The 13,271-nt window shown below is 42.3% G+C and overlaps 1 protein-coding gene across 2 annotated transcripts in view; it reads right to left on the bottom strand.

Annotated features, from left to right (window-relative positions):
* Positions 1–13,271, bottom strand: part of cemip (cell migration inducing hyaluronidase 1) — a 156,418-nt gene that overhangs the window by 69,018 nt on the left and 74,129 nt on the right. For both annotated transcript variants that reach the window (XM_026185444.2, XM_026185371.2), the window contains exons 9-11: positions 10,933–11,054; positions 5,180–5,327; positions 1,136–1,327 (exon numbers count right to left, since the gene is read on the bottom strand). In XM_026185444.2, coding sequence (XP_026041229.1) covers positions 1,136–1,327; positions 5,180–5,327; positions 10,933–11,054 — 462 coding nt within the window. The remainder of the gene's footprint in view (positions 1–1,135; positions 1,328–5,179; positions 5,328–10,932; positions 11,055–13,271) is intronic.

Here is a 13,271-nt window from a genome sequence, read left to right as displayed (position 1 = left end):
TGGAGAGATGTTTTGGATTATATGAGCCAATGGCTAAAGAATGATTTGCCCAGGTCATCAAGACTGCGCCTCCTTGGAAACAGTCTAAAAGTATGTAATGGGAGAACTGATGGTTGGTTTAGTGGTCACTGACTGTGACCATGGAAGAATCTGTGACTTCATATCCAAAGACAAAGTGGAAACATAACTTCATGTGAACCAGATAGTGTATACTGGATATCTGACAGATGAATATTACCCAGTAACTTAGTATTGGGTCAAATTTCCTTGCACTCTATGTCAGTGTCTTTAAACTGTCTTGTTATGTGTTAATGTTTTTATGTCTAATTCAATCAAATCTGAATGATTAAAATGTTTTTGTGTGAGTCTCAGTCTTAATCTTAGTGGGTCAGTGGCCACTTACTAAGGGACAAGCCCCACTAGTTAAAATACCTGGGTTAAAATACCTTGGTTTTAGAACTGAAAATGTCTCTTGGATGAGAGGTGAAAGAGCTTCAGATAATTTAAAGAAGTCCAGCTGCCTTCTTACAAGCTCTTAAGATTAAATTTCATGTAGATGCTTCTAGAAGGATTTTTAGATTATGTGAAGGCAACAGTATAATCATAAAACGCCTTGGACACATACTCCATTAATACAGGCGTCTGTTCTAATACACTTTTAGTTAATCGTTTAATGAAACTGAAGCAGAGTTGTCATTCAGAAAAATGAAAAATATTCAGTGTTCACCACTAAACTAATCTGACTCTGGATACAATCAAAGAATGGCATTCCAGTTTCTTCAGAGGTAATGACAGCTTACATTTTTAAATTAGTTTCACTCGTTTCAAGGCAGTGGGACTCGAGTCATGACGTACTTTTTAGTCAGTAAATGGTAAATGGCCTGCATTTGTATAGCGCTTTTCTAGTCCCTAAGGACCCCAAAGCGCTTCACACTACATTCAGTCATTCACCCATTCACACACTGGTGATGGCAGACCACAGCTACAACTCTTTTTCAAAGACCTGTCTAGGACACTATGTGCCACAACTCTGAGTGAAAGCTGACATTTGACTGTGGTGCAGAATTACCAGCAGCATAAATTCCCGTCCTTGCAGCCTAGAACTGCAGCACACTGTCAGCTGCTGCACTCTTACCTCTGACCTTCAACTGGTTGGATGCGCAGGTCGGACAGGGCAACAGTGTAAACTCTTCAGCCTGGTGCATTGAGTAGTCTGTACTGGCCACCACCACCCGATCCCCAGGCCCCCAGCCCGCAGGGTGGTCAGCCAGCTCCAGGATGCTGCTGTTTGACATCATGTCGATGGAAACAGAGGCCTGTGGACGAACTACAGGGTGAGATGGAAAGAGTTAGGCGAAAACATGCAGCAACGCTGACACACCCATAATGTTATGCAATAAATATAGTCCTCACAACAATTGTGTTAGCCAAGTTTGTCAATCATCACAGCAATCAGGAAAAAAGAGAAAACTTTCAGACAACTTGACCTCTGACCTCTAGCCTTGAGGTCGAGGTTACTGAGATTGATTCCTTATGGAGTTACCGCATTCAAAAGAATTTCATAGAACTTGAACTCTGACCTTCAGAATCAGCATACTTTATAAATCCCTGAGGAAATCATGTGGGTTACAGTTGCTCCAACGCAGTAACAGAAACAGACTATTTAGCAATACAATATGTTACAGATCTACAAATTTAAGAAATAACACAATATATACAAATCACTCAATAATAAATATCAAGGACTGACAGAGGTGATTATAGTATTGACGGGAATATTACTGAGTAGAAAAGCGCGTGTGCAGAAAGGGTGCAACTACTGCAGTGTTTACAGTGTGTTAGATGGAGGAGATGTGCAGGTAGAAGGCCACGCGCAGGAATGATCTCACAGTCGCTGAGATTAGAACTAAGCTGAGGTTTCTAGCAGATACACCTGTGGTATCAGTTTCAAAGTCCTGTGGTGCTCCGTTCTCGAGTTATCGCATTCACAAACCTTGGCATCCACACCGCCTCTGCCCGCTCAGCAGGATGATGACAAAACCCCATCGCCTTTAACTGCTAAAAACTGTATATGTGAAGGTGAAGCTGAGGCTCTTATGTAACTGCTTGAATTCTGAAATGCCTCAGAAATACTTCTACCACTACCAAGTTAATCATCATTCCCTGTCCTCACACTTTGACAATGAAGTGTTCTCACACTGGAGCTCTACAGCTGGGCTCCTGTTAGGAAAGGGATTGGTTATCAGAACCAATTAAAGATTTCACATTATATTGTCACCTGGCAATTAATTCACAATACATCTGAGGGGACCTCAACGAGTAACACAATGCCATGAGCAGAGTAACAAATTACTCTCTACACAGAGTCAGGGCCTATTTCCTGATGAACAAACTAACTAGAGACTGCAGCGCGTTGTGCGCTCTGCTGAGAAGGTGATTGGCTGCAGACTCCCATCTCTGCAGGACCTGTATACCTCCAGGACACTGGGGCGTGCAGCTCGGATCTCAGCTGACCCTTCTCACCCTGGACACAGTCTGTTTGACCTGCTCCCCTCAGGCAGGAGGCTCCGGTCCATTCGCACCAGAACCTCTCGCCATAAGAACAGTTTCTTCCCCTCATGTTGGACTCATGAACAATAACCGTATGACTGTTCCCACCACTAACATGTATATATCTATCTGCTTAGCACTTTTAAATTACATTTTATGTTTATTTAAGTGTTTGTTTAACAGTATGTTTCGCACTAAGTACCGAAGCAATTTCCTAATGTTGTAAACCTGCTCAACATTTGGCAATAAAACCCTTTCTGATTCTGACACTTATGGTCACACATGGACCCTGTATAGACACCTTATAAATGTCCCTGAAGGCTGATGATATGGTTTTACAGACAAGGTCAAACTGATGGTAGAAAGTGTAAATTCAGCAGTAATCTTTTGTCAAATAACTTAAAATGTTGATGGAAGTGAGGCTGTGGTAAGAAGGACCCGGCACTCGGGAGAACAGTGTTTTGATTCACACGCAGCTTTTCCGCTGCCCTCTTCACACACACCGCACAGCTCTCTCCACCAGGACCCGGCTGCTACCTAAACAGGGAAGGAGTGGTTGGTGTGATGGCTGACAGCTGTGCCAGTCGGCCTCCTCTGGCACTGCCCCCATGAACATACTGCTCCACCCCTTCCCTGCAGCTGAGCCACAAACCACACGCCGCCACTGGCACACCAGATATGATGGAAGAAGTGACGGAGGTCAAAAATGCTTTTTGCAGCAGGCTGTAAACATGCCTTTCACTGGTGTAAGTCTGGGCATTTTGAAATAGGAGTCTGTGAGGACTAAAACACTTTCTGAACTGCAGACTTTGGACGTTCTGTGTTAGCTTTTCCCGCCCTGCACTTCCCTGCTTGTAATGGGTGAATGGTAAATGGACTGGTTCTAATATTGTGATTTTTAGCTGAGAAACAACTGAGTCTTTAAAGTTATGAAAGCACTTATTAACCAGAATAAATCTTTTCCTGAGATCACATCCTCAGCTCAGAGAAAAGCCAAGCAGACGCTTTCGTAGAATGACAGCTAGCCTACAACTGTAGTTTAATGCGTTGTGGGAGTGTGTTTGCGGGGTAAATCACAGAGTGTATAGAGTGCTTGTAGCCACTGTCAACCTTGACAAAAGACAACACTCGAAAGCCCATCTTTATATAACAAAAATATAGGGACAAGTCCAGACAAAGGACTGTAAATCTCTGCACAGATGGAGCTCCATGCATTCCAGTCATAGCAGCCCGCCCCCACAGAACATGTTCTCTGAAGCACAACAAGATTGTATGTCTATATAGACTCAGTGGCCACTGTATTCAGCTGCTCATTAACACAAAGATGTGATGAGCCAATCACACGACTGCAACTCAATGTGACATGTAGACGTGGTCAGCAGCCCCGTTGAAGTTCAAATAGACCATCAGACTGGGGATGAAAGGTGATGATGACTTTAAATGTGGCTTGTTTGTTGGTGCCAGATGGGCTGGCTTTCAGAATCTGTTGATCTGCTGGGATTTTCCTGCACAGCGAGTTCTCTTGTTGATAAAGAATGGTCTAAAACAATAAGAATATGCAGTTAGCCACAGTTGTTTTAGTGAAATGAGACATCGCATGAGCGGAACGGCCAGAATGATTCGAGCTGTTAGCAACAGAACTTTAGCTCAAATGACCACTTGTTACAACCAAGGTATGCACAAGGGCTCTAAACATAATATGTTGATGTTCTCTTTACTGACCGCACTCGGTGCTACCCCTGTAAACAAAAAGGGGGAACCGGGGCTACAGCTTGCATGGGTAGCAAAATTGAACAACATAACATTGTGAGTTTAAATTTCTGTTGCCATATTCAGAAGGCATGCTCTGAACGTAGCATAATCCACATGAAAGCAGGCTTATTACAAATTCATAGAGCTGATGGTGGTGTAATGGTATAGGGAATATTTTCTTGGCACACTTTGGACCCCTTAGTACCAAGTGAACATCATCAGTGCCAAAGCCTACCTGGGTATTGTTTCTCACCCTCCCCTTACAACAACAGTATACCCATCTTCTGATTGCTGCTTCCAGAATGATGATGTGTCCTGTCACACAACTTAAATCACCTGAAACTGGTTTCTTGAACATAAACAATTTTAAACTGTATCTTTGTAGCTAGAAGTGTGTCACAAAAATATATAGTTTGTTCAAATCTATTTTGTTGAATCTACAAAAGATGCAAAGGCAATGTAGTCTGGCAGGAATAAAGTATTTCTATACCAACGACGTGATTCCAAAGAGCTATTACCCCAAAAAGTGGCATATCTCAGCCTGGTCTGCAGTGCATCCTTAAAATGAAGGAAAATGAAAAACAAAAGACATAGCAGGCCGAAAACTACCTACAGATGATCAATACCTGAAATTCGTGTTCTTAAGAAATAAGAAAAGACCTGATGCAGGACCTGCGAGCTATGTCTGGACCATCAGTTTATCAAAGCCTCGTCAGAAATGATGTCAGTGGCTGTCAAGAAGCCATTCTTAAGGAAGGGAAACAGGGCAAAAATGCAGGGGTATGGTGTACTGTGAGAAGAAGTCTACGAGTGGAAAATATATACTCGTGCTACGCTTAAAGGTACAAACACAATATACACAGTCAAATGATTATACCTAGTTTTCCACAGAGGAAGCGGACCCTGTAGTTGTGACACAGGCCATGAGTCTGGTCTTTGTTGAGACAGACAAAGCCATAGTCCTTGTGTTTCTTGTGGATCACATCTCCCGTCTGGTTGGATGGAATGCCGTCATGGGTTTCAGCCTGGACAGTGGAAACATGAGAGACACGTGGATAAAAAGTGCTATTTTTACATTTTGCGACACACTGTTGGTTTTATTCCAGCTGTCAACTGTCCTCAAGAGGACCGTCTCAAAATGTTGGGCAACATGCTTGCTCACAGCTTGAGAGAAAAAGACAGAGAAATGTCTGGTGACTTGGCAATAGGACATTTTCTTTTATTGGGTGGCTTCTAAACGTGTTTGTTTTCATAAACTACATCTGAAATTTGTCTGCTGGCTGGCTTATGTTATTGGCAAACAGCAGGAATTTCATAAGGCCTCCAGCATACAGGGCTAGTCCTCAGTGTTCCACGGCTTCCTAATCTGTCTAGACACAAAGACTTACTTGGGCAGAGTCCTACACACATTTTTGGAACTCTAACCTCATTCATTTTCAAACAGCTGTCACAGAAAGAATAGCATGCACCTTACTTAATTATTTTAGCCTACTGATAAGGTACTGGGGCCCAACAGCAATGCTGGGGAAAGTGGTGCAGCAGCATGGAACAACACAGCGGAAAGGCCAGCGTAGCACAAACTGCCAACTCTCCTTGTTTTCATATGCGGTTTCAGTTATTTAATGATAATCTATAAATTTATGTGGTAACCTTTGCTTGACCGTTTCAATTGCTGTAAATCCCTGCTTCTGATTCAACTTTCCAACAGGGGCAATAATAAAACTGTGACCTCTTAAACTCAGCAAACTGTGCTGTGACCACTAAAGCGAGAGGAAAGTATAGACATTTAGCATCTGGCACTGAGCCTCTTCACATACCTTCAGGATGTGTCAGATAATCCAAAACAAATTTGACCCAAATTACACAACATACTGGAAGAACACCACTTGGCTGCTAGAACTAGAGATCCTGCTGTTTTAGAATGAGAACGGCAAACTTAGGACTGTCACGGTTCTGGGTCATGTTGACCCAGCTTTCTGTTTTTCGTGCTTTGGTGTTTTTCTAGATTATGATTTATGATTTGATTTATCAGTGATACTGTTTTGATTATGATGATTATTTAGTAGACTTTGGTCAGTGTCAAGTCTGTCTCTCTCTGTCTAGTCCGTGTCTTAGTAAAGTGTGTTTTGTTTCCTGTTTTACTTTGAAGGTTCTTGTTCCTGTCTGATGTCAGTGTTCCGGCTTTGCTCTCCCTGTCTCGTTAGGTCTTATTTCTCCCAGCTGTGTCCCCCTTCTGTCTCTAATTCCTTGATGACTCCCTCAGTGTATTTAAGCCCAGTGTGTCTTTGTGTCAGCGTTGTGTCGTTAACGGCTGTTCACCCTCACTTGCTGTGTGTTGATTTCCAGTCCTGCATCTCAGTTTAGAGTTTTGTTTGCTTTTGTGAGTTTTATTTTATGTTGAAGTTTTGTTCCAGCAATAAAGCTGCATTTTCAGTTGAAACCTCGTTTCCTAAGAGTCCTGCATTTTGGGTCCACCACTCCTGCCTGCCACACAGCCGACCATGACACAGACGTTGTCATTTTTTCCGTGAACCTGTTCAGAGGCACGCGGGCTCTCTAAATCTTCATCATTTAAAGCCCCTCATAAGAAAGGAAGCCAGAAAACCTAAAACTAATTTTTTTTTTTTTTTAAGTTCAGTTCAGCAAAGGAACAAAAGAGACATAAGGGAACTGGTAGTATGGTTGTTGGAATCAGCATGCCAGAACTGCAGGCCTGGCATCACATGGAAAGCTAACAGCTGGCTGTGACATGTCCCAGCAGTACACTCATGTTGCAGCCATGTTTGACTGAGGACAGATCTGTTCGTCCAACTGGCCAAAGACAACTGCTCACAGGAGCAGCCTCAGCTGACCCCGGTGTAGTGACTCTTCACTGAGACACTTTTAACCTGACTTTAGCATTGCTACAAGGTTTTTGGGCTATCCTCCAGGGGGCAATTTACTAGCATGGTTTTATTTTAGTCACAAAATCAGGCTTCATCTGTTATTGAAATGAAACTTGCCATTATATTTGAAAGGTTACAGTTTGTGGCACATCCAGTGAGGAGGTTGATTTCCTTTTGCAGTGTTTTAAGTGTAACAGAGTTATTTTTATGTCTTACTTTGATCTAGTATTAGAGAAAGATTTTATTTTAAATTTCCCTTGTTTTATCCATAGAGTCCAAAGTTTTCTTTGGACAATAAAGACTTAAACCTTAAAAAGAAAACCCCTGGGCTTGGGGGGCTAATGATGTAGGTCAGAGTCAGAGAGACTTTATTTATCCCCAAGGGGAAATTAAGATAGATACCTAGACCGTACATGCAATACACAAACATCACATTACATAACATGGAAAAGTCACATGACATGCAGGTTAAGGATACATGAAAAGATCAGCAAGCAGCAGTATGGCTCCAGGCCACTACTACTACTACTAGATGTTTACTTTGAGAGTGCTGATGCAGAAGTGTAGAGAAGGTCAGAAGGAGTTAAAGCAGTTGCACTGTGTCTTGTGGATCGAGAGAAAGCATATGGTATTGTGCTCAGAGAGAAACTTTTGTACTGCATAAGGGAGTCAGAAGTGGCACAAAAGTATGTGAGGGTGGTGCAGGACAGTGAGACACTTTTAAGGCGTGCAAAAGAAGTGACAGATGACTTCAAGGTGAGGAGGGGATCATATCAGGAATCAGCTGCGATCTCCTTCCTGTTTGCAATACTGATGGAGAGGCTGACAGATGAGGTCAGGCTGGAGTCTCCGTAGGTTGCGGTGTTTGCAGATGATATTGTGATGTGTAATGAGACTAGGGAGCAAGTGGAGAGGTTGAGATATGCTGTAGGGAGAAGAGGAATGAAACTCAGCCGAAGCGAGACAGATACATGCGTGTGAATGAGAGTGAGGTGTAACAGTGGAAAAGCAAGGGGTAAGAGGTAGCGAAGGTAGATGAGTTTAAATACATGCCATCCAAAAGGTGGAGTGGGTCGAGATGAGTGTCAGGGGTGATTTGTGACAGAGGGATAGCAGCAAGAGTGAAAGATGGTATCCTTGCTATGATGTCTGGTTTGGAGACAGTAGTACTGACAAAAAGACTGGAGGCTGAGCTGGTGGTGGCAGACTTGAATTTGCAAACAATTCCTTTGAGAGTGACCAGGATCGACAAGATTAAAAGCAGCAGCTCAAATTGAGCAGTTTGGAGACAAAGTTAGAGACACGACCGTGCAGTGGGACAGTGGATATAATGGGCAAAGGACATTGATGATGGAGCTGCCAGGCAGCGAGAAAAGAGGAACACTTCCGAGAAGTTTAATCGATGTAGTGAAGGAGGAGATGAAGAGGGTCGGCATGACAGAGGAGAATGCCAGCGATTGGATAAGACAGAGGCAGATGGTATGCTGTGGTGTCGCCTAAAGGGAGAAGCTAAAAGAAGATCAAGATATGGTACAAGATAATGTCAGGGTTACTGTAAATCATCTAAAGCGTAGTACAAGCTGACAGTGAACCTGTATATAAGCAGAATTACTTCTATTGAAGAAAATTGACTGTTCAGTGACAGATCTAAGCTTGTGACCTTGTAAACGTGAAAGAGGAAGATGGTTACAAAGAGATGCATAAAATGCCTTTTCAGTCAGTGATGATCTAGTATTATTGGTGAATTATATCAACAGCAAGCTGACTGTATAAAATGTATGAAGGTCGCACAGAGATTTCTACACTTCTTAGGGAATTCAGAAACTGCAGAATAGGACAGCACATTTCTTTGTTTCATTTTGTTTCCTGGGGCCAGCTCTTTGCTCCGATTTTAGAGCCATGAGCAATGCAATTAAAGACCATCCCTAGTTCAAACTAAAAGGCTAAACAAATCACAAACTATTACCAGACAACTAAATAAAAGCTGCTTTGTGATAGCTCAGCCTCCTGTTTGTTTTATGGTTTTATGGTGATTTACACCACTCACCACTATGATTAACAGTTGTTTTTTTAACAATACTCGTGATCACAATGGGCAAACATACATTAATATTAAAAATCTAAGCACATTCAATTAAATTAAAGGAAGAACAGCAACTCAGAAACAAAGTGGTAGGACCCATAAACTCACAGAGTGGAGTCAGCGGATGCTGAGGTGCATGGTGCACAGAGGTCACCAACTTTCTGCAGAGTCAGTCCCTACAGACATCCAAACGTAGATCCAATGAAAGAAACTCTAAACGATTTAGCGTAACAAGACATTTTGGACAGTTTTTTTCTCCCAAATTTGTGGGAACAGCTTTAGGGATGGCCTCTTCCTGTTCCAACATGACCGGACACCAGTGCACAAAGCAAGGTCCATGGATGAGTGAGTTTGGTGTGGAAGAACGTGACTGGCCTGCACAAAGTTCTGACCTCAGCCCAGAAAGTTGATTGTCTTCACGTGGCCATTAAAACAACACCACATCCAGATGAACAGAATCTGATTTGAGGATATGTTTACCTGATGAGCATGAATCAAGACCTTTGGGATGAATTAGAACGGTGACTGTGAGCCAGGCCAACGTCAGTCTGACCTCACAAATGCACTTTTGGAAGAATGATCGAAAATTCTCCAACACTCACAGACCTTGTGGAAAGCCTCGCAGAAGAGTTGAAGCTATTAAAGATTAATGTGCAGATATAATGGTTAACTCTATGGGTTAAGACTAGGATGTTACTCAAGTATGCATGTGAAGTCAGACCAGTGATTTACAATACTAACCACATAATATGCCTTAATATGATTGGTGTGACTGGTGCACAGCTGGGGGTTATATTTCTTGCTGAAGTGAAATTTGCATTAATAAATAATATCTACACAATAAATGTAAGAAAAACAGCTGCGTGAGGGTATAATACAAAAATATGTTTGGGAACTTCTGCCTGACAGGTGTGTTCACCTGTCACAGAATAGAGAGTTATTATACGGCTTTATATCAACGGTAGGAATGATTTCCAGATGGATTCTCTACGGCAGCACGGTTGAAGGAGCTGGTATGCTTTAGAAGTGTGGAGCAGTTTGTTCAGTGACTCGAAGGAATCAAACCTTCCAAAAAGTTCAGCTTTTGTGAGTGCCTTTCTGAATCATGGCCAACCCACTGAGCTGACCACAGGTGGACTCCAATCAGTTTGCAGACATCTGACAGATGATCAGATGGCTGCAACAGATCACCAGTGGAAGCTGGACGCAATACTTATGCACGTGTTGTATTTCAATTTTTTATTATGTCACATATGTAGAATTTTGACATGAAATATTAATTCCATCCACTTTGGAGGTTGTAACGTGACAAAATGTGGAACGAGTGAATACTTTTTGGATGCACTGCAGTAAAGTTCAGCAAGTTAACATTAACGCACACATCCAAGCATAGATGCAAGGATGGAGTCATTAACACATTAATAGTGAGAACTTTTAATTAGGGACAGTAGTAATATTTTAAATTGAACTTTTAGGAACCAACGTTGGATCGTGAAATACACACTGAATTTATTTCTTAGTATTTTCTGTGAAAGATAAACTCATTTCATTTAGATTCCTCTTTTTCTTGAGCGTATTGATGCTTAATTGCATTGTCTTACTCCTAATGAAAGTGTCACTTATTGTAAGTTAGGTTGTGTTGTTCTCTAAGAATATCTTTACCTGAATGTCCAGCGGGCTGCTACATAGGCGGTCTGGATAGGCTTTATGCAGATCAGACAATTTCTCCCAGTCTCCAGATCCCCTTTCATCATCCCTGTCAAACCAGTTTGACCATTCTGCCTCTGCAGACACAAAGAAACACAAACACACACTTCTATATTGGTGGGAAGATGATGTGGGGATGACATCACCAATCAATTACAGCTCGGACAGAATACCCGGTGCCCAAATGAAATACTGGAGAGCTGAGCTGACATAACGACATACTGATTGATTGATAATACTTTACTGATCCTGAAGGAAATTGGGTTAAGGCTGCTGGCAACCAGCGCCATCTTACCCTTCCGAACATACATACATTACACAAACATCACATAGGGAAGACGGGTCGGAGAGGTAGAACAATGGAAATACACAATATGAGGAAAGACGGGGAGAAAAAAGGACTCCACCCAGACTGATATCAGATCAGCTCATATGATTAAGAAAATAAATGGTGTAGCTCGGGTGTTAGAACAGGTCACCTACTGATCAGGAGGTTGGTGGTTCGATTCCTGGCTGCTCTGTTCTGCGTACCAAATATCCTCGGGCACAATACTAACCGCATGTTGCTCTCTGGTGCATTCAGTGGTGTGTGAATGCTAAAAATATTTTCTGTTTTAAGTCAACACAAAGCGTTGTGGGGATCCCCAGGATTTCTCTGGCAACAGCTGAAGAATGACCATATTCTGCAGGTGCTGCTGTGCAGCGTGCTGACTAGTGTCCTCGCTGAACTCTATTACAACCTTTCACCATTTAATCTTTGCCTCAGCCTTCACTTACTTTCTCTTCTTCATGTCCAGAGTTATCCTACAGACTACTATCTGATGCTGACTAACTACATTGTTGCCTGACAGCAGCTTGCAGTCTCCTGTCTCTTTGAGATTGCACCTTCTGTCCACCTGTATGCACCGTTATCCACTCTTATAGGTCATCCTATGTTCCTCCCTCTTCTTAAAGTATGTTTTCAACAAAGCCATTTCTATCCTTTTTGAAAAAATTGCTGCCATCTGTCCATCTGCATGTCTCTTTTTAACCCACCCATGAGAACCACGAGTCAGCTCAGATAAATGAGGAGGGTTGCGTCAGGAAGGGCATCAGGTGTAAAATCTTGGGAAAATTAAACAAGGTGATCATAAAGAACGAGATTTCCAAACTGAACAGACTCTTGAAATGATTAAGTGCTTTGGGCAAGTTTGTGTCAGAGGAAAGACCTTTGATTCCAGATCAGACACCCTGATGGTCTTGTGTGAACTGAAGGGAACCTGATCTGGTGTAAGTCTTCTTTCTGAGGTGCATCTTTGTGAGGAAGCAGAGCTCTGGCCCTTATTTTTTTTATAAGAAACTCCTCTGCCACTCCTGATGAAGACTTTAATAAACGGCTGAAAGAGCTAAATGAAGGACTATGGACGGCCCTGAAGCTCTGCTGACTACCACTCAACTACCTACTAACGCTACCTATTTAGCACACCAATATATTGCCGATGTATATCCTCTGTGTGGGTAGTGGTAGGTGTTTGCATATTGGGAAGCGATTGTTTCTCTGTTTCTTAGTACTACCCACACAGATTTAATGTAGCTTTTTCCTGAGCAAGACCTCGGGATGATGTCGCACACCTCTGTTTCACCAACGCCTTTTCTCTGTCTGCACGATCTGACTGGAGAGACATTATGTAGCACAAACATTTTTTCCCACTGAAAAGATGTAGCACTGACGAGGCATTAACATAGCTTATTGACACAGCAAATATAGTCTATGTCAGCAATATGTTGCTGCACTTTGTTTGATTGAACACAGTTTACTGACTATATTCCTCTGTAACACCAATGTTGCAGCGACAGAGGTTGGAGTCGAGATACTGAGTCTATACTCCAAGCAGGGGGGGATGGGCTGTTTATTTGTATATTTGTCCCTACAAAATACTTTTGACAGCAGAAAATGTTACTGCCTGTTGGTGAGGTGAGCAGCTAATTAGCAAAGCAACCAGACTGTAAGCTGATAGTAGCTAACACAGCCTGGCCTGGAAGATGGACAGCAATCAAGCAATACTCAGAGTATCGTGGGGATGCCAGGATTTGTCTGGGTGTGTTTATTGTATCTCACCACACTGCATAGATACCTACAAAGAACACCAGGTTCTACTTGGAATTTAATATTTCCCTGTAATAATATTGTTACATGTTCTGCCTTGTCGTTGCACTAAGCTGTAGTGTGAATCTTAAACACAGAAGTCCTTCAGATATGAAGTAGTTTTTTATTATAGCACAATGTGTCATTGCAACACTTGTGCAGGACATTT

Source organism: Astatotilapia calliptera, chromosome 1 (assembly GCF_964374335.1).
Source record: "Astatotilapia calliptera chromosome 1, fAstCal68.1, whole genome shotgun sequence".
NCBI lineage: Eukaryota > Metazoa > Chordata > Actinopteri > Cichliformes > Cichlidae > Astatotilapia > Astatotilapia calliptera.
The sequence above is the reverse complement of the archived record's forward strand: the minus strand, read 5'-3'. Positions and strand labels throughout refer to the sequence as shown.